Consider the following 26,371-nt stretch of genomic DNA (forward strand, 5'->3'; position numbering starts at 1 on the left):
CTCGGAGTTTCTGCTCCGTCTGAGACGAAGATCTTCACATCCTCTTGTAAGGAAGACGTGCAACGCTGGAGAGTTTGCCTCAAAAGGCCGCACTGAGCAAGTAACTTTAATATTTAATGCTCCCCCTACATCAATCCCGGCACGGGGCCTGCAGAATACGCGTCTCCCTTCTCAGCCATCACAATTAAAGGTGACATGACTCTTTTTTGGTCTTGGCTGGAATAAAATAAAATAAAAATAACACATGCAAAAAGTCTCCGTCTCCAATGGTTACGATTTTTTTTTTTTTTTTTTCAAAACTTTTCTCAAAGACTTTCACCAGCTTTGAGGTCAGCGATTGAGGCGAGTGTGAAAAGCCTAATAAAACAGGCAAAACTAACTAAAAAAAAAAAAAAAAAAAAAAAAACACACCACACTTTAATGATTGAAGCTCAGATTTGACATTGTTTGTAATTTCCTATAAAAAAAGGATGAAACGTCTCGAAGGCTCAGAAGGAAGGATTCTGTTGCAAATGTGATTTCGGTGTTAGACGGCCAGATTTCTCTGCCGGGCTCTCAAAGCGCGAGCCGTCTGATTTATTGCCTCGACCCGGTTTCACCGTTAGGACCGCCGTTTTTTCTTCCTCGGACTTTCAGGCCACTTGACATCCCGCCGACATCCCTTTCACTTTGATCGAACGCAGGCCGGTTACGGCTGCAATACCCGCGTCTTACTTCCACTGTCCCAAATAGCGAGGAGGTCCGACACCTCGCTCGCCCTCCAGGGACCAACCGCTGAGCAGCCTTTCAATCCGACCGCACTGCTTTTTTAGGTCACACCGACCCCACAAAAGAGACGAGCCTCCCCCCCCCCAACGAAGGACGCTTCCAGTCGCACAAAGGCAAACGCCTCATTAAGCTCTCGAGCTGATGGACAAATGGAACGGCGACGACAGGAAGGAGAAAATCATCCCTTTTGACTCAGAGAGAAAATACAAATGTCAGGCTTCGGATCCCCGCCGACCCTTCGACGTCCAATCAGGAATGTTTCATCGTGCCGGGAAGATGGCTTGGAGAAGACTAGCATCGCCACGGGAACGGCAGGAAGGGACGGCGTGTCCACGTCGCCATGGTGACGGCCATCACGTATTAGGGCGGCAGGGATTGGTTGTTTGAAGAGACAAATTAGGGAATTTCAAATTAGGGAGTTTGTAGATGTTATAAGGTACTTCAGGTACAGTTTTATATTTGTATTGTCCAGGACTGCAGATGGAAATTAGCTATGAGCTACAATCTGGTACAAGCATCTCTGCCTCTGTGCTTAATGGAATTGTACACTGTCCTAATAAACTTCTAAACAAACAAACAAACTTCCTTTGCTATGAAAAGAATTTTCTTTAGTATTTCGGTTGATCAGTATTTAAGCCACGTCCTTTAGTATTCAAGGTACTCCCTTTGGTATTTAAGCTACCTGCTCACATCTAGTTTTCAGTCGCAGCTCATCTCAGACTGATTTCTCAAAGACTGTGAATCTTACAGGGTCACGACTTACAAGACTACAACTGGATTCCTTCATCGATTTTTTTTTCCGCCATGTGACGTTTTCCCCGGTATCTGCAGAGCTACTGCTATTTCGGTCCGTCCCTTCTCCTCCTCCGCTAGGTGGAGATACCTCTGAGAGTTGAGATCGCCCGAGCCCGGCCGTTCTGGCGACAGCTCCACCATCTGCTCCTCTTTCTAGACGCTCCAAACCGATCGGGACGTCCTTCTCTTCATCCATACTAACAACAAATACGTCTCCGGTGGCTGTTTGTCCACCGGGTTTCCTGTTTCCGGTTTTGTCGGAGCTCATCCGTCGGTTGGCGGTCGTGTTCCATCACCGTGAAGACAAACGGGCTCGACTTGGAACAGCTCAGGTTAACCGTCGAGATGACGAGATTGACCGGAGAAATCAACCCCAGTTGTTTGAAAAACTATAATTTGAGATTACTAGTCGCAGCGGGTTAACCGTCGTGACTGAAGCTTGACTGCAGGACGAGGACGTGCATCAGATGCGGGACCATCTGAGAAGAAGTCCGTGAGGCTTGTGCTGCCCACTTGGTTTTCGGAAGACAAGCACTTAATACTGCAAACAAACCTTTTCAGCAAGGTCAAAAAACAGTTCCCAGAAGGGAGGTAAATATAAGACAGAAAAAATATTGAATCTAATAGCAGGCACTTTCAGTTTCTTTCGTATTTATGCTTCGCGGTCAGAGGGTTGGCGTAGAGATCCACCGACTCACATGTGATACTGAAGGTCAGCGGGGAGGACACCATCTCCGGGCCGGCGTTGTGCTGGGTGCTGCAGGTGAACTCGGCGTCGGCGTCCTCCTTCTCGGCGGAATACTCCAGGGTGGACGACGTGGTGGAGAGGCCCGTGTCGCGGTCGACCTGCACCAGGTCTTGGATGGAGATCCCTGGAAAGAGACCGCAGAACTGTGAGAAAACCATTCAGTCGTGTCTGGAACGATCCAAACAGTCACAACTCGGCGCTGAAGTTACAGATGTTGGGAATGTAAAAGTCTGGAACGACTGAAAATGCAGGATATATCCTTGTGACGTGCGGTGATGTTCATGGCCGGCGAGGCACCGACTTCATCGCGATCAGATTTACGAACATATCCAGCCTACAGAGGACCTGATTCGCCGAATAAGCCGAGGAGTCGCAAGAAAAATCATGAGCGCCCCCTACGGTGAGGCAGGAGGGCTGCGTGCCTCACTTAGTGGCTCATTGCAGCTGCTTTATGATCGCTCAGCACAGAAAACTAGTTAAACACATACAGACGAAAAAAATCCTGAACATTGGAAATGTGGTTCATATAGCAAGAGTGTTTTCAAAGAAAGTAATATGTTCTTAGTACAAAGCATATCAGCAGTCAGCCGTCGGTGAGGCTCAACAGTCGGCGGCCTCACCGCACATCTCTTCTTAGTACTTGAATGGCAAATGTGAAAATCCGATGATTTTAAAAAAACAATCTAAAGCCGGTGAAGTTGAATGAAAAACACCTTTATAGTGCAAATCACTGATAAATATAACATTTTAATTCTTTTTTTCATTTTTTTCTTCCCAAGATTGGAGGGTGAGGCACAGCTTCTCCTGCCTCCCCTGACTGCACCTCTCTGTCATTACTTTAACAGGCCACCTGTGGGTATTTAAATGTAACGTCATGCAAAATGATGAAGACACACCTTTCCCATCAGCCACCAAAGGTTTGTTGTTCTTCAGCCACGTGATGTTGGCGGCTGGATTAGCGTCCCTCGCGACGCACGTTCCCAGCTGTTGGACGAAACATCATCATCACCACAAAGACCGAGGAGGAAAAGGCCAGTTTTCAGGTTGACATCTTGTGAAACGACAAAACATCACGGCATCTTTTTTTAATTTTTTTTTTTCTGCGACTTGCCAGCTTTAAGGGACTCTGCAGTTTTCTACCCGGCCGACCGTGAAGCGCCCAAAGCATTTCTAAATCCTTCCAGATCCTTGGGGTGTTTTAATTGCAGTGAAGGGGATTCTGCTCTTTAGTAATTCATGAGAATCACTTCAAAGAACTCATTACTGTAGTAACACGGTCTTCGCGGTGCCTCAGGATACCTCGGCTCAAGTGAGGGTTTCCCTCGATGGTTTACTACTTAAAATCGTGCTTATCATTAAAAACCTCACCTTAGTAAGTTTGCCGATCTCCAGCTCCTTCGCGTTGTCGGAAATCTCCAGACCCGCCGGTGGCTCTGGAAAACACGGGGAAATGTGTCGGCGTGCGGCGACGACATGTCGCGCATCTCGAAGCGGGCGCGAGACTCACTGTAGATCACCACGTTGAGCGGGTACTCGGCGATGTCGGAACTCGCCACCACCATGCAGGTGAACTTCCGCTGGTCGGTCAGCTTGGCGTCGGAGAGCAGCAGGCTGCCGTTGGTGGACATGTTGACCCGGTCCTTGTAGTCATCGGTGGCGCTGATCAAGACGTTCTGGGCTTTCTTCTTCACGAGAAGATCTCCGGAGAGTCCGTCGCCTTTGTCCTGGGGAGCAGAGCAGAAGGGAGCTCGTCGGCGTCGCCTCCAGCTAGCAGCTAGCAGCTAGCAGCTAGCGGGCGGCGTTTAGTTCGGCGGCCTTTAGACTTACATATTTCCATTTGGTCATCAGAACGTCTTCTGCTGTCACGGCCCCGTTGTTGCACGGGATTTCCAGCGTCTCGCCGTACAGGCCGATCACCGTCTCCAACCTGTTCGCTGCGAAGGCGGGAAAAAGGAGGGAATATATTCACTTATTCAGAAGGGTTTAACACAGCAGGGCCTTTTGTGTGTGTGTGTGTGTTAATATTCTGAAGTCCGCTCTTTCATTATCACACGGAAATTAACCAATCTGAGTCTGAGGACATCAATTCGCGAGAGGGTGGTGTTTATATTATCTGCTCCCTTGGTTGAGGAGAAGAAAAAAAAAGAAAGAAAAAAAAAAAAAACTTTCCTGCCCCAAATTTCATTCAAAATATCGCCATGGAGACAAAGTGCTTGAAAGGGGGGGATGGGAGCCGGTGCCGTCAGAAGTGTCAATGGGATGGGGGGCCGGGGGGAGAACGGGAGGGGGGCCGAGGTTTGCAGAGAAGGAAAGGCTGCCGATTAAAAAAAAGAAGGTGCTATTCAATTTTTTTGTTCCGGCGTTCGGATTCACATTTCAGACCTCGGATTTGAGGCGTGGGTGGGCGAGGGGTGGCGGGTATGAAAGCTATAGCCCAAATTCAAAACGGCTCATCAGCACTTCAGTAAATTGTACGAGAACAAAGCGTCTCCAAACACTTTCCGCGCGACAAATAGCGTCTTTTTAGCGAGAGCAAAAAGGGGGAGCTCAAATCATCAGCATGCAGACAACACTCCAAGCGCCGAGATTTATCCTCGTGCAAGCGAAGAGCTGCACGGCCGAACGTTTAGCAAATGACACGCGTCCTTTTCTACCTTTGCATTGTGTGTGTCTGTATAAAACTAAACACCGGTCGCCGCTGTGCGCATCAGGCCGTTGCGTCAGGAGGTTCCTTCCCTGCATCCTGCTCTGGAACGCGTGCACGAATGCGAAAAAAAAAAGCCAGCGCGCTGATTAAATCGCCGCAGATTACGACGACGTTTCCGAAACGTCAGCTGAACCTTGATGAAAGGCTCTCTGAACGCTTCTTTTTAAGCACATATAGACGTCTGTGCCCACAAGGACGGCGAAGGAGAATAATAAACATATAAAACATCTTTAGCGTTAATGATATCCGCACAGTCGGAGTTGCAAAGGAGTGTCGGTGTGAATGTCGAGGACTCTAATCATTGCTTACTGTCTTGCTAATTGCTTATGTGATCCCTACATTAGCGCGGCCCACCAAATATTAAGCATTTAAAACCCTCAGATGTCACAGCGGTTCAACGCCTGCATTTAAATCACCTCCGGTGACGGTTTAAAGTGACGGCGCGGGACAAAACAAGGCTCGACAAGGAATCCGCTGCGAAACAAGGTTAAACTCTTGTCAGCCGGGGTGTAATTACAACGCTGCCTTTCTTTTCATTGTCCTTTATGGAACACACCCACCATCTCGCCCTTTTGCTTTGTCACACGGAAAATTCAAGACGGCTGGCTTTTAACGAAGCAAAACGCAAAACCGCAAACGGCGTTCGGCCCAGATGCGGAGCGGCGAGCAAACCGTGGGAGTTTGGGTCTGTTTTTCCAGAGCTTTCCAGAGGGTTTGTGCCGGTTTGTGCCTCAGCCCAGTCCATCTCAAAGAAGAGGACGCCCGACGTTGCGAGAACCTTTTTCGGGAACTAGCGGAGCAACGAGGAACCATTTCAGGTCCTACCCCGAGGCAGGGGCTTCTCGCGGTCCCGTAGGAACTCACAGGATGCAGGCGTTTGGTCGAGGTCACGAGCAACTCCCTGCAGAACGCCATTTTTGAGAACAGCTCGGATGTTTTCTTGCAAAATGGAGAGATGATGAGGTCCAGGGATTTCCAAGGCTCGCAGACGAACATCTACATTTCGACAATAGAACGAGAGCGCTTGACGTCCATGTTGACCTCCTCTTCTTCTTCTTCTTCTTCTTCTGAGGAGGAGCTTCAGGTGCACGTGACGGCGGCCCCTACTGGGGTCCCTGGAAACCAAACGTTTATCCGGGAGGAACAAAATTCAAGCCGGGTTGTTCTGAGAAGTGTTCTGTTCAAAAGCCCCGAATCTTTTCGATGCGTCTGAAATGAAACTCTTTCAGGTTTACTCTTCATGGCGAGGCACAAATCTATCTTTGAAGGAGACGGGAAATCAAAAAATGTTTTGTGTTTCTAAGGATCTGGTTGGCGTCGAAAGCGAAGGACGCGTGTCAAGGATATTCAATTTATTTGGATCGGTTTTCCCACCAATCAGGCACTTCTGGGCTCTCGCCGGAGCGAGAGACGGCACGGGCTGATCTTTCATTCATTAAATAATGACTGAATTTCAACCAGGTTACACTGCAGGCGCCGCACTGTTAAAAGGTTTATCGCCCCCTCTGCGCAACACTCCTCATATTTCAAAGTCAAATAGAGCGTTTCTGAATTTACAAGGTTCGGCTTCCCTTGGAACTTTAAGAGTTTTAAATTAAGCGAAAGCCTTTATCTGCGCAGATTATACTGTTTCACAATAAGAACAAATCACGACTGTTGAGTCGGTGAAGACAAAGCTCCCGCCGCTCGCCCAGATAAGGTAATCGTCGGCGACCGAAATAAGAGGAAAGCGTCTCCTCGCTCCGACAAACACACACGTTCGTCGAATGAGGTGTCGCATTAGTTTCAACTCGGAATAATGCCTCCCGATGATTGGCCGTGATTCTCGCAAAACGTTCCTATTTATCAACCTCATCTCATCCCATGTTTTTAGAAAGAGACGGGAGGCAGGAGAATGCGTTCGTGTTCTCCATTTCGCTCCCGAAGAGTCCGTGGTGCTGTTTGGGGGCGACGCTCGAGATATAGGCTCACCGGGGGAAATCAGCTTTCTCCACACACACACACACACACACACACACACTCCTCTATGTATGCAATGCTCGCATTTGTCCAAGCGTGTCCACGCTTCATTCGCCCCCCCAAAAAAACAGGTCCGAATTTATCAAGCCCTGAAAATAAGGTTTGGGTTTCGCCCGCAGATCCCACGGCGCACCTTTGCAAAGACTTTATTGTAAAACGCCCCGCTTCGGAGGCGGCGCCGGGAGCCGCGGCGGCGATGGTGGAGACGTCGGCGTCGGCGGTGAAGGAGGCGCAGACAAAACCGCTTCGACCCGATCGATAACACCTGAGGCGAGGCCAGATATTTTTAGTGAGCAGAACCGGCCGCGGGAGCGAATAAAATCAAAGAACACTTAACCTTCCGTGACATTGTACTTTTAATCCTTGTCTTTTCTTTATCATTTAAAAAAAAAAACAAAAAAAAAAAAACGCTCCGGTTCCGAAAGAGGTGTTCCGGGATCGGGTTCTTTCTCCGTTTCTGTTTCGGCGCGATAAAATCCGAAGAGAATATATTGGGAGATTTCACTGCTCCGCGTACAGGCGGGATCCCACGAGCAACCTGCCTCGTGGCTATTTAGTGATGTTTTTGTTCTTTTTGCCAAGCCTCTCAACGTGCACACACCCTCTTGCCTCATCTATTATTGAGTGTGACAAGCAAAAGCCAGCATTTTGAATTCAGTCACTCTGCCAGCGTGTGGTGCAAAAAGTATTCCAGGTCAGTTGGCTGCGAAAAAAAAAAAGAAGAATAAAAATGCAGGTCCTCGCAATCCGCCGGCTCGTCTCCAGACTGTTATTATACGGGTGACGAAGACCTGACAACACCAACGGCACCGGGTCTTTTCACAGAAGTCTCTTTTTTTTTTTTGACGGTTCAAAGCCCGACCATGAAGGCGCAGCTCGAACCTTCTGCGTCCTCGCCGTCCGGGGCGAGGAGGTGGAGATCTAGATTCATCCAAACACCCCGGGGTCCACGCTGACAATAAACACGACAGGAAGGGTAAAAGCAGGATGTTTGTCCTGAGGAGACCGAGCTCCTATTTTTGTTTATTTCTTTTATTCTTACCGTTGCTATTGTCGTTTAATTTTGGTCGTCTACCTCCACCTTTACTGTCTTCCCTGATGTTGTTGCTGCTGTTGTTCTTTCCTCTGTCTATTTATTTGTGGATGTCTTGGTTTTTCTTATTGTCTCCTAATTGTCTCTCCATTTAAATTTATATTCATATTTATGTGACACAATTACAATTACGCTGCTGTGACAAGAGTTTCCCCTATGGGGATCTTATCTTATCTTATCTTATCTTATCCCCTGATCTGTACTGTCATTTTCAAACGATAAGCAGTCTAATGCTTTAAACACTGCATCTTAAACAACGTAATTTTTGTATTTTTTTGGGGGGTAATGCGCCAAAATATTTAGCCTTGTTATATTGGACCGATGAAATTAGCGTGAAATTCTCAGGTTATTCAATTCCGACACCGAAGAAGACGATTTTAACGGTTTTGTGCGCGGGAGGAAGACCGAGGTAGCCATCAGCCGGTGTCGGGCAAAGCGGGGATAGAAAATAGATGGACTTTTCCTTGTCTTATTTATTATTCACTTTTTCCATCAGCCGTGTTACAGGCACTGTTTGTAAAAAAAAAAAGCATTTCCAGTTGGTATTTGTGGATGTTACCGGTATGTATTCAATTTAAAGTAAAAAAAAAAAAACTTTCTGCATAAATATGTCATGGTACAATATGGAATGCGGCCCATATACGAACACATAGATTTATTTCCTTATTTTTTTTTCGCCCGGTGCTGCTTAGACTCAGGTGAGCGCATAAAATCCTCTCAGGGAAAGCTGCTCATCGTATCCTTACAGCATAAAGCTGATGGTAGGCGCCTTTGTTTCGGCACGACGGACTAGAAATAGCAAGAAATAGATGTGCGACCTTTTCTGCCACAAACATCACATGCAATAAAAGAGAATGGATGGTAATGAGAAACTGCAGCGGTGGTTTCAGCTGCAGGAAGGCCGGCTGCCGGCTGGGTGGGCAGGGGCTTGTTGAGATGACTAAATTAAAACAGTGTCATTGAAATGAGTTGACACGTGCGATTCCTGCAGCCTAATTACTTCCCTCCTCTTAATTGAAGCAGCGTGATGGATTTGCGGCACCACCGGAGACGTGGAGCCGCCGCGGCCGCCGTGGAGTGATGAACGAGAGATTTATTCATCCAAATGATTTGTCAAGAAGCGGGGCACGTGGCCTTTTGATGGACGATTATTAGCGCTAAACGATCGAGAGCTAAACTGGCCTGACGTCCACAGGCTGGGTTGCGTCCACGAGAATCCGTGGCGGCAGAAACACGCCGTATAGCATAAGTGGCAAACTCTGGCCCGCGGGCCACATTTGGCCCGCACTGTAATCATATTCGGCCTGCAAAGCCGATCCAAATGACGATTAGCGCTCACCCGCCGGTATATCTACAGTGCATGTATCGCTAATTCTACAAATCCCAGAATTTTCTGCGGCTGTTTTGGCACGAAAATCACAACAGGACCCATAAACGCCCTCTCCTGTGTGTACAGTCGTCATAGCAACCTTATGCTAATACTGGCACCCTGCTGCTTAGGCAGAAAACAGGATTTTGCATGTGTGCAATATTAAGTTATATTTTGTATAGTAGTAAGCTATATTTAGTTTTAAGCAAAACTTGTTTGGGTCTATATGAAAAGGTTCATTGTTATTACATTACATTACATTACATTGCGTTTGGCAGATGCTTTTATCCAAAGCGACTTACAATAGAGGACATAGGGACTGCAAATACACTTGCAAATACAATACAATACAAATACATGTTATATCTGGAGGAAGATTTTTTTCAATAAATATCAACTTTGTCCCAGTTTTGAATTTTGGCCCTCTGTGCATTTGAGTTTGAAGCCTATACTGCCGTATAGGCTTAGAACTCACAGCAGGCGGGATTTTGTATTCGCGTCGTTGAATAACTTTGAATAACTCATTCCAGCGCCGGCGGGGTAAAAATGTGACTTTCTGCTTATTTTTTTTGTTTTTTTTTTAAGCAGGATTCTCTAGAAGAAATGTCGTGGATAGATGCCTGTAGGTCGACAGGTTTTAAGGTTGATTTATGCTACGATGTCCACTAGGGGGCAGTCTAGAGTTCACAGCACGTTTTAGCAACAACGAACACAGCGTCCGTGCAGGAGCTTGATAATGAACGAGCAGATGGTTTGATTCCTCTCTGGTTGTACCGATACCATGTTGTCTTCTTCTTTGCACATGAGCATACCGGGCAATGCTGCCCCCTCACGACTTCCAGAGGTACCACTTCGTTTAATGTGTTTGGCGACGCATACTAGAACCCCCTGCGCCCCCCAAAAAAGGCCATATTTATGGACACGCACCACCATTCGGTCTTTCATTCACACTTCCACTCTGCACGCTGTCGGAGTGTTGGAGGAATCGGCAGCGCCTGGAGAAAAGCCATGCCGATGTGGGCAAACTCCACAGAGGCGCCTGGAATGGTACCGGGGAGCTTCGCGCTGTGGGATGGGAATTGATTTCCTTTTTCATTCCTATCGCTCATCATTTAAAGTCTCTAAAGGACATTGTATTTTATGCTTTCCTTCAATAAAAAGTCCCATCACACATCTAAATTCTATTCCTGTTTGTTGTTTCCCGAATTGGCTCGTCGCGTGGCTCCGACAGAAGGTCAAACGCACCGGTGCTGTTAAACAAGAAAGTCTGCACTTCAATGTCATCGTAAAACAAATTCTTTAGAGAGGAAAAAAAGTAAAACGCGTGCATTACGTGTGGTCAATAACCACCGACCGATGACAGCGGGGGGGAAACGGGGCTAATGCATCGCAAACAACCCCTCCGGTGGGCTTCTGATTGTTCCTTTGTGACTGTTAATGCAGGAACCATTTTCTCTGTTTCAGACTTGCCCTCAGGAGGGCCGGGTACCTGTGCAGACCTGCCACCGCGGCATCAGGTTTCTGCTTCCTCCGCAACATAATGATCCGGACAAAAAAGAGAAAGAGCGGCCCGCCTGTGCCCTCGGATACCGCTCTAATATCTGATTCGCTTAAGAGGTAAACAGCGTTTGTTCAGCGGCGATACCAGAGACAGCGCCGGCCTTTTAAATCACCTTTGAACAGAAATTATAAGCTCCGAGAACGCACGTGTCACCGCCGCGCTGTTATCAGCTTGTTAACCTCATTCCCGACGAATGCTTGTTTGCTCGTGGAATCTTAAGTATGTTTTATGCTACAAGGGCAGCACCTGTTTCAAAGCACCTGTAAATAATGGAGTAGAGCCGTGAATATAGCAATTCATCCATGAAGTATTCTGCCAATTAGTCAAATGATTTGGCGAGAAGTACTTCTGCTGAGATTCAATTCGAGTATTCAATTGGATTCCCCAACGATAACGCCGACCCGTGTCACGCGCCGCTAAAAGTAACTTCACTCTCGGCGTCGTCGGAGCCAGGGGCCTCCGAGACGGCGACGCTAATTGTCCCGCTAATTGTCCTTTAACAAGCGGGAGTCGATCGCGAAAGCTGGCGAGTTTTCTGTGTTTTAAAAGGAAAAATGAAAAGCGGGGTGTCATCTGCAAAGCAGCGGAGAGGGACGCCATTAAATGACCGCCCGGCGGTGAACCCTTTCCCCGGAATGGCGGGAGACATCGGCGATTGTTTGCCTGAAGATTTGTTTTTTTAGGTTGTTTGCCTGAAGATAATAACGCCGGGCTGCTTAAGGTGCCCGATGTTTTGCCTCGTTCAGCCTCACTGACTGAATTCTTAATATCACATCAAACACATGTTCAGCTGTGTTTTTTTTTTTTTTTGGTGATGTCATGGAGACAATCTCTTAGCATGAAATACCGTATTTTCACGACCGTAAGGGGCACCATACTAAAAGGCGCAGTGTCAGTTATGTGTGCTATTACTGTATTTAACTCACACATAAGGCGCACCTGATTATAAGGCGCACCTGATTATAAGGCGCGGGTTTTATATACAATCCACGCCCACACTTCCCCCTTTAACGTTCTCATGGTGTCCTCAACTACGTCCGCCTTACAACAACACACACACACAAGCATACAAGTCTGCGTATTTAAAAATAGAGCGGGAGCTAAACTGAGTTTGGTAACCACATTGTTTTATCCCTAGTCGTCATCAATCGAACCCATGGAAGTCCTCATCCTCTGTTTCCGATTTGAACATCTGCGCTGAATCTCCATCAAACATGCCGGGATCACTTTCTTCACTTTTTTCCTTTTCGAACTCCGTCCGAAAGGGAATTTTCCGACCTCAGCGGAGCGCAGATCTCTTACGCTTTTGTTCAAAAAACAGAAAAATGGATCGCGAGTCAAAAGAGGTGAAGCGTCACGGCATCGGCTTTGCGCGGCGTCGAGCCAGAAAGCAAACGTACGAGTCTGTTCCGACGCTCACCTGCGGTCGAAAGGTCTCGCTCGTGACGGAGAGAATGAGGTCGCGAATACAAGCCGCCGAAATGAATTTTCTCTGCGGGGTGGCGAGGCTTAATCTTAGAGACGGGCTGAGGAGCTCAGACATCTGCAGGGAGCTCAGAGCAGAGCCGCCGCTACTTCGGGGTCGAGACGAGTCAGCGGAGGCGTTCTGAACATCTGGCGAGGATGCCTCCTGCTCCCGGTATGAGGGGTTTGTGCATTCAAAGGTCTGGCATGCCTCCAGAAGATGGTTAAATTAGGAGAAAAACAGGGCAGGAAACTAGGAAAAACAGACCTGCGACCAATTATTTCCCAAAAACATCGCTGACATTTGAGAGGCTGCAACAAACCCTGAGAGCGCGGCGAAACTGCAGGTGCATGATTTAATGATCGGAGTGATGAAGAAGGCCCTGATAGAGCGTCTTCTGTCTGCACCAGAAAGCAGAACCGTACGGAAAAGAGCTCCAGCGAACTCAGGGAGGGTCGACCGAAACGAGGACGGCGCTCTGCTGGCCCGGCGTAGGAACTCCATTACAGCACTCGCTGTTTCCTGGTCTTATTTTCAAAACGTCGTCGCCTGCACTCGGATCGGTTTGAATCTCTGCTCGTCGACTTCCGGATGAAAATCGCGCATCGAGATTCTCCGTGATGTAATCCACTTCGTTTCACGTGGATTCACACCAGCGCTTCTCACTTATTCTCTGTTACGCCCCCTCGAGGAAGAAGGAAAACATTTCACGCACATTTCACTCTGTCTTGAAATTCAGTGACCCTTGTTTTTCACGGGGGTTACGTTCCAAAAAGAACCCGTGATAGGCAAAATCTGTGAAGTAGAAACCTTTATTTTTTTTTACAATTATTATACAATTAAATACTCTATTATACATTGAAAAGAAAGAACAAACCATTTTACAGGCTCAGTCATTTGTTTCACATAAAAGTACTGTACTAACTTCTGTACTGTACTGTCAAATAATAATTTGAATCATCAATGTGAACAGAAGGCTTCAAATTGCGGAGATCAGCTCCGCCCACTGTGACCCAAGTAATTGGATTAAACGGGAGAAAATTTAACCCTTTTTGCATCCTTATTAAAACTTATCGCTGCTGTCGTGCTTATGTTTTTTTCTTCCTTCTTTATGGAACGAACGGAAGATTAATTAATTCCGTAATGCCGACCTACAGCCGCATAGCTTTTACCTTCCCTTAGCATGTCCAGAAGTTTAACTTTACCTGCGATAGATAGCATCTTCCGCTAACTTTTGGGCCCTTTTGTCGCTCCAGAGCGTTTTGTCAACATTATGGGTTTTAGAGAAACTCGAAATCGCAAGAGAATTTGCACGTACGTAATATAAATTCGGCAAGCTGTTTTACGTACGTGTACATATTAAACTGCAACGTTATTGACGCACAGGTAGAGAAGAAGCGGAGTGACTTTTTAGCCAATCAGAATGCAGAACACGATGCAAATCCGTGAAGTAGCGAAACCGTGAAAAGTAAACGGCGTTATAGCGAGGGATCACTGTAGTATCATTTATCCAGAGCGCACCTCTGCACAACACTGTATTCTTATTAACATTGAAAAAAAAGAAAATGAACTTTATTAACATTTATCGACATAACAGTGCTCGCTGTCTTACTTGAGTCGCTTTCACAAAGCGGGATGATTGTTGGTAATATCTGGCGCGTTTTCCCTGAAATAACTCGAGCGGCTTATCAGCGTAATGGGGTGTCATGTCTTTAGGTGACGCCTTCATGTATTCGTCCGCTGACAACATTTTCAGACACAGTAAACACACCTGTCTTTCCTCGTAGTCACAGTGAAGCCAAGCGCTACGTACGCTTCGACATAATTCCTCGTCTTAGCTGTCGGATGACTTTCGTTTGTCTCATTATCTCCGTCTCTCACCGCCTTTCTTATCACCCCTATTAAATATTTTTTCCATGGTGTCTCTTGAGGGTTTGTTCACTGCACTTCATATTTCCTGCTTTGCTCTGCGTGCGCGCATGATCGCTGCAAAAAAAGCTACGATATAAACCTGTCGTGAAGACGTCATCCCAGACGCTTCTTCCGTTCATTTCCACCTCAGTTCAGTCCAGAAAACGTCTTCAAGTGAAGAAATTCAAGTCCAGTTTCCCAGACGAGAAGATTTGGACAATCATATATGCCGGGGGTCGGCAATTATCTTGGCCTGCGGGCCAGATTTCTTATTTAATTTTTATGCGCGGGCCAATTAGGTATCATGTAAATTGACCAAAATGAAAATTTCAATTTACATATATTTTTTTAATGATATTCTGTTTGGATATTTTCATTTATTTATTTTTAATATTTGTCTAATATTCATTTTTTGGTATCTGATTTCAACTTTAAAATCACTAAAATCATAAAAAATGTATCAATATTAATTTGTATGTAGTCATCCACACAAAATCAAACAAAATATTAAATATTAATATTATTTAACAATATTGATTGAAAATATTCAAATAAAATAGTTTGGCAGGCCGGATAAAAAAGCAAAATTGATTTTTTTTACAATTTTACCAAATTTTTACCAAAATATTTGGTATTTGATTTCAACTTCAAAATCATTTAAAATCATATAAATGTATCAATATTAATTTGTATGTAATCATCCACACAAAATCAAACAAAATATTAAATATTAATATTATTTAACAATATTGATTGAAAATATTCAAATAAAATAGTTTGGCAGGCTGGATAAAAAAACAAAATGGATTTTTTTTACCATTTTTACCAAATTTTTACCAAAATTTTTGGTATTTGATATCATCTTTAAAATCATTAAAATCATATAAATGTATCGATATTAATTTGTATGTAATCATCCACACAAAATCAAACAAAATATTAAATATTAATATTAAATTTAACAAAATTGATTGAAAATATTCAAAGAAAATAATTTGGCGGGCCGGATAAAAAAGCAAAATGGATATATACCAATTCGCCGTCGTAAATATGTTTCTTTTTGTTGATTCGAAAGCTCATCGCATCTTGTTTATTCCCCTTTTCTTCTCCGCGACAACAACACGCTGTCCGAGCAAGTCGTTACGAAAAAACGAACCCGTGAAGTAACATCTTGTGATGTTGGGTTCGTATCCAAGACTTCCTTTTTCTGTAAATGGCTCTTTTATGAGTTAGAGCGCCATATATCTCATAGAATAAACCCCGGGGGCGAAATTTCGACAGTAATAGTGTCTAACATCGGAGTTACTGAGCAGACAGAACACATAGAAATGTAGCGAGAGCCAAAATCCAGTCAACGGTTAGACTTTCTCTTTGATCAGTGAGTGGGATTCATATAGTTTAAAGAAATCAACAGATCCAGGGTTGTGTGTGTGTGAGTGTGTTTTTTTTTTTAAATAAATCATCGTAAAGTTCCTTGCAATTACTCTCCGGATCTCAAAACACTGACGGCACAGCCACGGGGAACAATGCGACTTGGATTTAAATATCGTGGTGGGCTGTCAGCGAGGCTATCGAATCAAACAAATACGCTGTCGGTACTGAATCATTTAAGGAATAAATTAGCCCTCCCAACGGGTTTGATTACACGGAATTTCTATGATTTGGAAAGTTAAAGAAGAAAAAAGGGCCGCTCACGCCGAAGCATTGTCAGCATATTTCCAGCGGTCTCAGGAAAAGACAGATGGGGGGGATAAAAGCAACATTACAAGAACGGAGATTATCCCCCTCTAAATGACCCGCCATAAGGCTTCCAAGAAATTGATCCTAAGCGCGATCATTAGTCTACGAAACGACGTCCTCCGAACACTCAACCGCACGGGTATCTGAAAAAAAAAAAAGTCATAAATCACATCGACGTTTGAGCTGCGAGGGTCCGCCGGCCGCCGCCTGCGCGAGCCATCGGGTGGTAAGTGCACTCAGGAATCACGTCCATTATGTCATGAATAATATATCCCAAGAGTTCAGAACCGGGGGGACCGGGACCGTCGGATTAATGCGGGCAGATCGTGGAATTTCGATCATAGGAGAGCGCGCGGTCTTGACTCTAAATATCCGCCGCTTCCCATTAACGACGGGCCATTAAAGGGAACACAAGGCCATTAACAAAGCACGGCGAGCCGACTTCATCCCGCCAATCCATTAACCCTTCCTAATGTAACATGCCCCGACCATTTGGCGGTGACTTCATTTTCCTGTTTGCGGAGGAGCCGGCCCCGCCCGAGTGGCCGCACTTGAATGAACCGGATGGATTTTTTTTTTTTTTTTTTTTAGCGTTCTCCCAGATGCTAATGGCTTGCATGCCAAAATAAATGATTTTTTTTTTTTTTTAGCGTTCTCCCAGATGCTAACAGCCTGAATGCCAAAATATTTTTTTTTTTAATTTTTTTTAGCGTTCTCCCAGATGCTAATGGCTTGAATGCCAAAATAATTTTATTTTTTTTTATTTTTTTTAGCGTTCTCCCAGATGCTAATGGCTTGTATGCCAAAATAAATGATTTTTTTTTTCTTTTTTCCCCAAGTAAGAATTTATAGAATATGATATTAAATCCTCCCCCATGTTTTAAAGCAATCAGAAAGTGGCAGGGGTTACGAGGCAATCGCCGGCGCGCGGGGCAAATGGGATTATCAAATAGTTTCCGATTAGACGGAAAACGGGGAGGTACGATCCCAATTCCCTCTTCGGCGCAGATGAAGCTAATTATAATTGAATGCGGGAAGTGGAAATAATTTATTCGGCCACTTTCCGACTTCCACTCGCGTCAAGCCGTGCACATCGCTGGTGGGGTTCGAGGGCCCGTGGACATTGTTACGCAGCACCGCCAAAGTGCAATCCACTTTGTCCGCCGGTCTCGAACGTCCGGCGCCGCCGAGAAGGTAGCATGGGTCGAGACTGAAATCAGTCCGCCTGCTGAGCTGAACAAATAGGCTCTGACAGAATACAGTGGGAAAGATTGTATGCAAATGACCAGGTTGTTATGTTAAAAGTTGCACTCAAGTTGGGCGATTTTTGTATTTTACACTTTTGTGACGAATCAGCCCGGAGGAACGACTTTTCCTTTTAATAGAAACAAGGAGTCCTTTTACGTTCTTATTCTGAAAGCGCCAAAGAAGCCAGTTTCTGTCATTAGTTCGTGTCAAGTGTTGCTTTTGTGGAGAGGAAATTTGATAACCTTCTGCAGCGCCGCAAAGCCTTTAAACCTTTAACTACAGGGATCCTGATACCATTATTGAACCTGCGCGGCTCCTGTCGTAACTCGGCCGAGAGGAGCTCCCGCATTCTCAGAAGAGCTCCCGTCGACCTTCCCTTCGAAATTCACCGTTGATTCGTATCGTATGGGAAATTGGTCGCGGAGGAGAATCAAACCCCTTGTGACATCACGCTTCCCCCCTGAACGGCAAATTACAGTAACACCTTTATTTCCACGCCGAGTCTGATTGTCACTCCTGTTGCGGCTATTTTAACTCAAAGACGCGACGGGCGTTGCTGCGATGCCTTTCTTGATTTATACTTGACACTAAAGTTAAGAAAAGTACTTTTTGCCAAAGAGCAAAAAGTAATCTACTCTACGCAGGAGAAAATGTCTTCCATGCATTCTTGCTTTTCTTTGTGCAGGCAAGAACACTTGATTGAAGGATTATTTTCCCCCAAGGTGTTATCAACTATAATAATAATGTACCTGCTATTAGCCCCTCATGAGGAAATTCTTTCTCTGCCTTTAAGCCATCATGGATGGAAAATGAGCGGTTGGCTGCCGTCAGAGGAACAGCGAGGGGTTCGGCGTTTTGCTCAACAACACTTGGACACACTCGGCGATGGAACCGGGAACGCTCCTGCGCCACGTCGCCACTATTATGAACGAAAAAGCTTCGTCGGGTATCTTTGATGGGATGCGTTTTCCACACGCCTGCCGAGCTCGCTGGGATTCACAGTCAAAACCAGCGCTGTTGTCAAATTCTCTGAATTCACTGGACATACAAAGGAATCTAGAAGATATTTCTGACGATCCCACGGTGACATGAAATGAGCCAAATAAAATTATAAATTTCTATTTTTAAATACTTTAAAATACTTGTATTTTTTATTTCATTTAATTGAATTTTTTAAATTTATTTTATTTTATTTATTTATATTTATCTTAATTAAAAATATTTTAAAATAATAATAGCAGAATGCAAATTATTAAAAGAGTGCATATTGCCAGGTTATCTGTGTATGTGTCTTGTCTGTCGGCTTCATCAGGCCGTGATCTCCCGCTCTCACTGGAACTCCTCGCAGCCGAGCGTCGATGAGGATCGGCGCCCCCGAATCCGAAAAACGTGGTGCCGGATTTGCACCCACCAGCTCCGGGTCCGGGACCAGGTCCAAGTATCTCGGGGTCTTGTTCAGGAGTGAGGGAAGGATGGATCGGGGGGAACGGACAAGCGTCTGCGGCGATGCCGACTCCACGCGACAAGTTACCGGTCCATCTACGAGCCGCGGGTAGCGACCGAAAGAACGAGATGGCGGATGCGAGCGGCCGAAAAGAGTTTTCCCCGCGGGGTGGCCCGGGCGTCTGCTCGGGATTCCTCCTGGACGCCTCCCGGGGGAGCTGTTCCAGGCATGGACTCCAGAGAAGACCCAAGAGCTGGACCACGTGGCGAGGAAGAGGGAATCTGAGCCTCGGCTGCGAAAAGCGGCGAAAGATGGACCGACGGATGGATGTCGTCGGAATAAGAGAAGAACACCGGTTGCTTCCATGCAGCTCTGCGGCTCTCGATCCTCACACCAGTCGCCAGAGCATCCGTTGCTATTGTGACGTCATCAACCGAAACCTCCCGCGGTGACGGTTTCAATCGTAAAAGAAAACAACAACAAAAAAAAACGTAACTTTCCCCGGCAGAAACGGAACTGCGTTTCCGATTCGTGGTCTGAAAGCAACATGGCGCCGCGTCGTAAAGGCTGGCGCTCATCTGATAAACCTGTGTTTTCAAGACAATTTCTATTCATATATTAAATGCCACGGGGGGTTTCTGTGTTGCTCGTCATCCGTCGACAGCCGTCTTTTCGCGCCGTTTCCAGATCAGCCGCGTTCGTCGCTCGATTTACCCCTTTTGCCGCCGGCAGACGCGGCAGAAGATCAGTTCCTCGCCGCGTCCTACGCATTCAAAATGTAATTACGGATCTTTTTCTGGAGCGTTTATGGAACGAATACATGCATTTTATATGTAATAGGTGACTTTTCCGGCGCGCGGCGTCGTCGCTTCCTACTTACACGGGGCTGGTTTGGCGATCCATCTGGGCGGGTCATCGTTTAGCACCGGTTTGTTTATTTTAAGGACATTAAAACGGTTCACTTTTCATGCAAAAATGAGTCAACAGGCAAACAATTGTGCAATTAACTGCATAAAACAAAGTACTTTTCAAGTGTTTCATGACCATTCAGTAAATCTGCCATTCACTCTGAGTAATTAGTAAACCCCGTGGCTTATTTAAAGTTAGAGCGCTGGAAAAATATCAGTTTTTGTTCCTCTTGTAAGAAGAAAACAATCGTGATTTGAACGCGGCCCTTTTTGCTGAATTTCTCTCTTTAACTTAAAGGGCCTTTTTAAACTAAACCTCAACCAACCTTTGTTTTGTGAGATGGCGGACGCGTCGGGGCGGATTTCTTTCCACATCGCAGACAGGTTGCATAAATGCAAATCTTACCTTGTGGTTTTAACGCCATTTTTTTAATTTTTTTTTTTTTTATTTGAACAATCAACAAAACAATCGAATCATCCCGGCTTTGTCTGCAGGATTTAAGCGTCTAAAATATCCGCCTGAAAGAAACTTTCGGATTAAACGGAAATAGAATCAACGCGGAGACACGGAAAGAGCAGGCGATGTTCTCGGCGCTGGCTGGCGTCCACAGAATTGACTATTTACACAGCTGCGGTTGTTCTTTTTGTGTTTTTTTTTTCTTTTTTTGTACCTGCCCGTCAGTCTGCCTGCAGCACATGTGCTCTGCGGCCGGGGAAGAAGCGCCGCCCCGTCCCGTCCCGTCCCGTCCCGTCCCGTCCCGTCCCGTCCCGTCCCGTCCCGTCCCGTCCCGTCCCGTCCCTGCCCCCAACCCAAACTCCCCCCCAGCTTTGAACAATTGCAGCCCAAACATCCCGGAGGGGGGAGCACGTCGGTATTGTGCTATCTGTACGAGCATATCACAGTTGCAGGTGGCGCCTGAGGATACCAAACAAACCTGCTGTCACAACACGCCCCGACCCGGAGGTAAATGGACTTTTTCTCCACGACGCCGGAGACAAACCCACTAGGAGCTCATTCGTCCGGAGCCCGTCCGCATACTTACATGCGTAAACGAAAAAAAGAAAAAAAAAAAAATGCAGCCACTTATCGATCTTTGAGTGCTTCATTAGCCGCAGCGTGAAGTGCAGACTCACGTTATTTCCAACACAAAATGAATGATTAATGGAGTTTTTACCACTGTTTGAATTTCACGCACGCCACTCCGCGGTATCTTTAATGTAGGAATTGTGCCGTTAAGAGTGAACCGCCGTCCATTTGTACGTTTTCACCCGGGGTCATCGGTCATTCTTTGGCATCAAAGAGTAGCGATGGTGGCAACGGCGATCCGAAGAATCAAGATTCAAAGCGTTTGTGAAATTCCTATTTTACTGTCTGCAGTGCATTTGGATAGGAAGGGTGTAAACGTCATTATAATGATGAATAGGAACCGTGCAATAAAACAATGTTCTTTATCCAGGCTCTATAACGAAGCGGACGGTATTAAGAGGCGGTTTCAAGCTTCTGGTTCGGCTCCGGAGGGTCCGGGAGGCCAAACAGAGGAGGACACGGAATGCGCACGGAGGATTTACGTTCCTTGCGGAAATAATCTGCTCGGCTTCGAACGTTATAGCGGCGGACGGACGCCGCTTCGAGGGAGTATCCGGACGCGTCGCCTTGCGTCTCTCAGACCCCAAGCGGATGCCAGGCTGGATTACCGGCGTGATTTAATTGCGTCCTGCGCAAAGAAAAGCACGCTTGCTTTTTGCGAGATTATTTCCTAAAGACCATTTGTCTTTTGGCGAAGCCGGGGCCAATAATTGCGTTATCTTCGTTCTTCACTGACGTAAAACAGATAAATCTGTCATGCTAAACAAAATCAATTGTGTTGTGTTTCCTTTCTTTCCTTTGTTTGTGCATCATGAAATCCATTCTTTAGTTTATGTAATTCAGCATCTGTCACCATGGTCTTGAGTGCATTGACTTATAAGGTAGAATAATTTCATTAGCAGAGGGCTATTACATTTTCTTCCTCCATCAGGACATGAATAGAAGCCATACATCACGATAAGTGCTTTTAAGTATAGGGCCTGGAGTTCTACACCTTCACCCTCTCTCCTCTGCTTTTTGCGCCTTTCAGAACAAGCGCATTTTGCAAGAGCCCAACGGATTCAGCCAAGGGTTTTACTTGGCAGAGAAACGAACACCAGCCGCACAAAAATATCTTCAAAACCTTCAAAGTCAAAGAGGAAAAAAAGCGCGCCGGCGTCTCCGGTTCGATACGTGCAACGTGGCCTCCAGTCTGGGAGTAAAAACGGGTAGCGTCTGAAAACGCCAACCCCTGCGAGCAAAGTGAGTCAACCCGCCGATGCGAGGGTCTCCGGAGGGGGGAGGAGTCCTCCCGCGGCGCCGGGTCAGACAGATACCGACGCCTTCGGCAACAGAACCCAGCAGGGGGGACACGCAAACAGGGGCGTCTGGTTGCCTGGTGAAATCTTATCGGGGCCGAACCCGATCGGCTCATTTCCAATGTGTTTTCGTCGGTGCCGACGGCACCGGGAGGGGAGCTCGAAGAAAAAAACTGGAACCGGTAAATACGACGCACCCGGTCGTCCCCCCGTGGTTTTTTTATTGTCCGAGTGAGCTGCAGCTCATCTTGGCGTTCTATCCTGCACGGAGCCGCGATTCCACCCCTTCCCTTCGGTGAACTCGCTGAAAGCATAATTGCACGGTTTTGCGGCAGCTTTTATGAGCGAAGCCGACGAAATATCCTTTCACACTTGAAAAGACGGTGACAAATTCTATGCGATTCATTCATTCATTTATTCATTCAGTCCGTACCGCCTGTCCCGCACGAAGGGCTCCGCTCAAACCCCAGCTGTCACCGTAACAACTTTTTGGGCCATTAGCGCTTCGTTTCTGGCTGCCTGGCTGCCGCCTGTTTGTCTTGTTTTATAACTCAGTGGAACTTCACACTCAGATGAGCTGCAGCTTGTGTCCACAAAGTGTTTTTTTTTTTTTTGTGTGTGTCGGAGGGGAGCTTTGGCGGGCTGCCGGGGAACACGGGGGCGACGCAATTCCCACGCGGGGGTCAAAAATGCCGCCCGCGGGGCCACGTCGTGCCGGGATGACGGCGCTAGCTCGGAACCGCGACGGCGGGGATTACATCATTTGTATATTTATCTTTTTTTCTTCTTGCCTCTCCGCATGAACGCCATCATTAGTTTGCTTTTATTCAGCAAATAGATGAGCTAACATCGCTTTCTTTCAACACCGTTAGGACCTTGCACCTATTCAATGGTCTCCACTTATACGGCGCTTTCACACCTTGCCGTTTTAAAGCACTTTAAACTGGATCGCATTCACCTATTAACACACACACACACACACACACACACACACGAGGATCCTCGGGTGCAACCGGGGGTTTCAGCATCTTGCCCTCATGGAGCCAAGGAGATTTCGACGAGACGTCACCACCATCCGGAGGACTGAGAACCTCCACAGAGATCCTGTTGTCGTCTTTGTCCTTTTAATCGTCCCCTTTATTTTTATCTATTGTTATTGTTGGGCTTCTGTGACAAAAGAATTTCCCCTATGGGGATCAATATCGTATCATTATCTTATCTTAAAAGGCCCCGAGAGGGAATTCGATGGCGAAACCCCAACGTTGTCTTTGGTTTGCGGTTGTTTCCGGCCTTGCGGCCTTTTTCGAACGCGCAAACCCTTCGTCACCCAGCGGCCGTTTCAGGGATCCCCCCCCCCGAATAATAAAATACAAAATCACAGCTCATCTTTCACTATCGGTTCCTTCTTTTTGCAAAGTGACCTCCCACATTCAAATTAACATCAGGGGTTTCTGCCGGAGCACGCTTAACCTTGGACGGGCGATTCAATCAACCGCTCCACACCCGCCTGTGAAACAATAATACCGTGCATGCACACAAAAGTCACTCTGATATTTAGAAAGATGCAAAAGCTAGTTTCGGAGAAACCGTTCCGCTCGTCGGGGGATCCAACGATGGAGATACGGCACGGTGCTATTCATAAAAAACCTTTGTCTCCACTGTGGTTTGTTGGAGAAGGAAACGGTGGCGTAAAGGAGTCCAGCTTCTTTATTTCTCTGATTTCTCCATCTGTAAATTAGCCGTGTTAGCGTACAACCGCGGTCTGAAGCAAATGGAGCCAATGGGGACTCGTTCCCCGAGATCAGCGTGGAAGTCACTATGTTTTATTTTGCTCCGAGTCGCTTTAAAAAAAAAAGAAAATTCCATCTCCTTACAGGAGGCCACTTGACCTTTCCGGATGTCGGCACGGAAAAATTACGAATCAGGTCTAATTGCCGCTCGGGCTCACCGGCTTGGCCTTCTTCTGGAGAAGCCCAACGCTCGGAAGCGACGGGAAACGTCTCATTACGCGTCCGACGCCCGCTCCGCCGGTAATTGCCGTGCAGAGCGACTCTGCATGATTTCTTTGAATCAAAAAAAAAAAAGGGGGGGGTTTGATCGAGAAGGTTTAAAAAAAAAAAGAAAAACGCGTGAAGAACTTACCTTGAAGGTCTAATAATCATTTATCAATCCATATTTCCAATTTCTATATGTTCCTATGTAGCTGGATGGAGGCTGCTGAGGACACCTAGGACTTGCTGATGGGGGTTGGAAACTTCTGATCCCGGCAGGAGTTTTGTAACCGTCCTGCCCTCGAACAACATTTGGATTATTCTCTAATTCCCGACCTCTTTCGCTCGTTTGCTTCGCGGTGCGGTTTGACCTCCCGAGACACGAGAAATTCCCCCGGAAGCGACGTTCGTCTCCGTGGAACGATAAGCGACCGAGCCGGAGAGACGAATCCGCCGGCTAATCTGTATCGGCATTCTTATTTCGGCGTTACGCGAGGCGGATCTTCAATTCCAATGATAGTTATTGCCATCCCATGAGAAACGGGAGGCTCCCACGTTCCCCCCCGTAAGTTCAACCCGAGCGGCACGTAATCCGAGACGGCCCGCGGGCGTCACGGCCTCCTGCTGCCGCCGCCGCCGCGCTCGGTGACGGAGGGATGGCCCGCGGCGGCGCGACACAAAGGGACGGCTTTTAGGACGGCGAGAATGTGAACGGCGAGGTCAAACGCAGACACAACATCGCTCTGTTGGATCCTACGGGAAGAAATGACAGGGATCGTCTCGACGCTTCGCGAATGAGAAATTGCGCTCCCCGCGAAACACAGAACGCCTTTTCTCCGATTCCCCCCTCGCAAAAAAAAGTTCCAGGAGCGAACAGAGACCGATTCACATTCGAAGGAAAGGAAAAAAAAAAAAAAAAAAAAAAGAAAAAGCCACACATCTGTGTCATCTGGCTTTAAATGAATGTTTCACTTTTCGCACAAAAGCCGCGTCGACCCGACAGACTCCCCGAAATCCAAATAAAGGTTCGTCACAATGGACGCTTCCTGTCTCGCCGCTCGGCTCTCGTGAAAAGGAAGAAATAATGACTTTATGGGCGTGCATGCATAAATATCAGAGCCCCGAGGAGTCAATGGGAACCCCTGCTGCTGGCACTCCCATGTGGCCACACTCTGCGGCGCCTCCTTTGTCTATTTATATCTCAAAGATAGATTTTAATGAGAAAAAGAACTTAATCAAATGTCATTTCTAAAACAAAAGCCCGTCTTAAGGCAGATCCCCCGAGCCGGGAAGCCGTAAAAACACAGCGACGGCTAATTGAGGATCGGAACAAAGATCCCGGGCTAGTAAAAGATGGGTGTGGCCACCGGCTTTTCATATGGAGGAGCGAAACCCCCCCCAAACTCCGAGCGCCATCCTCCCCCCGCCTCTTCCTGCAAGTCAGGTTGCACAAGTGAAGCGCAGAGACAGGCGGTAATGTGTGTGTGTGTGTGTGTGTGTGTGTGTGTGTGTGCTGTTCCATATTAATGACAAAGAGAAAAGCGGGAGCGAGAAGTCGTGATCATACACTCATTTGTTTAAAAAGAGCCGGCCCCACAATACAGTTGGCGGGAGTCCGCAGGAATCCGGCGAGCGCCGGGGGCCGAGTCAATGACAAAGGGCGGCGACAACCTCGCTTTTTGTCCCTGAAACAAGGACCGGCCAATTTCAGAGTGCCATTGGTCTTTCACCAAAACCAAGGATACCTCCACGCATCTCAATGGGGGCGTCCTCGCATAAAGAAAGAAGCACCGCTGCACGGCACTGTCATCTCTCGCCTGTTGTTAAGCCTTTCTTTATGTCTGAAACAATGGGCCTGCGACCACTCCCCTCCGATAACAAATAAACTATTATCTCCGGAGGTGTGCAAATGGGGAAAATCGGTATAACGGCGCCGGGGTAACCCGGAACGCGAGTCGGCTTACGCTTTAAAAAAGCTTGCGTCCGATCAAAATGAACTTTTTGTATTTGCGGAGATTAGAAAAACAGATGGGATCTCGTTAAGATTAAGATTCACCCGCTGCTCTTTTACTGATAATTCCGCGTGGAAAAGTGTCGCCGGCGAACAAAAGGCCCCATTCTGGTGGAACGAGCCATTCCTCCCGACACGCATGACCTTTCCTCCCGTCCGGGCAAATCCGCACAAATCTCCGTTCACCCCGGGAGTTCAGCGGACGGGC

At 46.8% G+C, this 26,371-nt stretch overlaps 1 protein-coding gene across 3 annotated transcripts in view; it reads right to left on the bottom strand.

Moving 5' to 3' along the window:
* Positions 1–26,371, bottom strand: part of LOC147224553 (CD166 antigen homolog A-like) — a 42,171-nt gene that overhangs the window by 12,174 nt on the left and 3,626 nt on the right. For all 3 annotated transcript variants that reach the window (XM_086164490.1, XM_086164489.1, XM_086164491.1), the window contains exons 2-6: positions 4,139–4,245; positions 3,819–4,035; positions 3,680–3,744; positions 3,208–3,295; positions 2,262–2,435 (exon numbers count right to left, since the gene is read on the bottom strand). In XM_086164490.1, the coding sequence (XP_086020616.1) occupies positions 2,262–2,435; positions 3,208–3,295; positions 3,680–3,744; positions 3,819–4,035; positions 4,139–4,245 (651 nt within the window). The remainder of the gene's footprint in view (positions 1–2,261; positions 2,436–3,207; positions 3,296–3,679; positions 3,745–3,818; positions 4,036–4,138; positions 4,246–26,371) is intronic.

Source organism: Fistularia commersonii, chromosome 18, assembly GCF_037954325.1.
Source record: "Fistularia commersonii isolate RoL2024-O1a breed Wild chromosome 18, RoL_Fcom_v1.0, whole genome shotgun sequence".
Classification (NCBI taxonomy): Eukaryota; Metazoa; Chordata; class Actinopteri; order Syngnathiformes; family Fistulariidae; genus Fistularia; species Fistularia commersonii.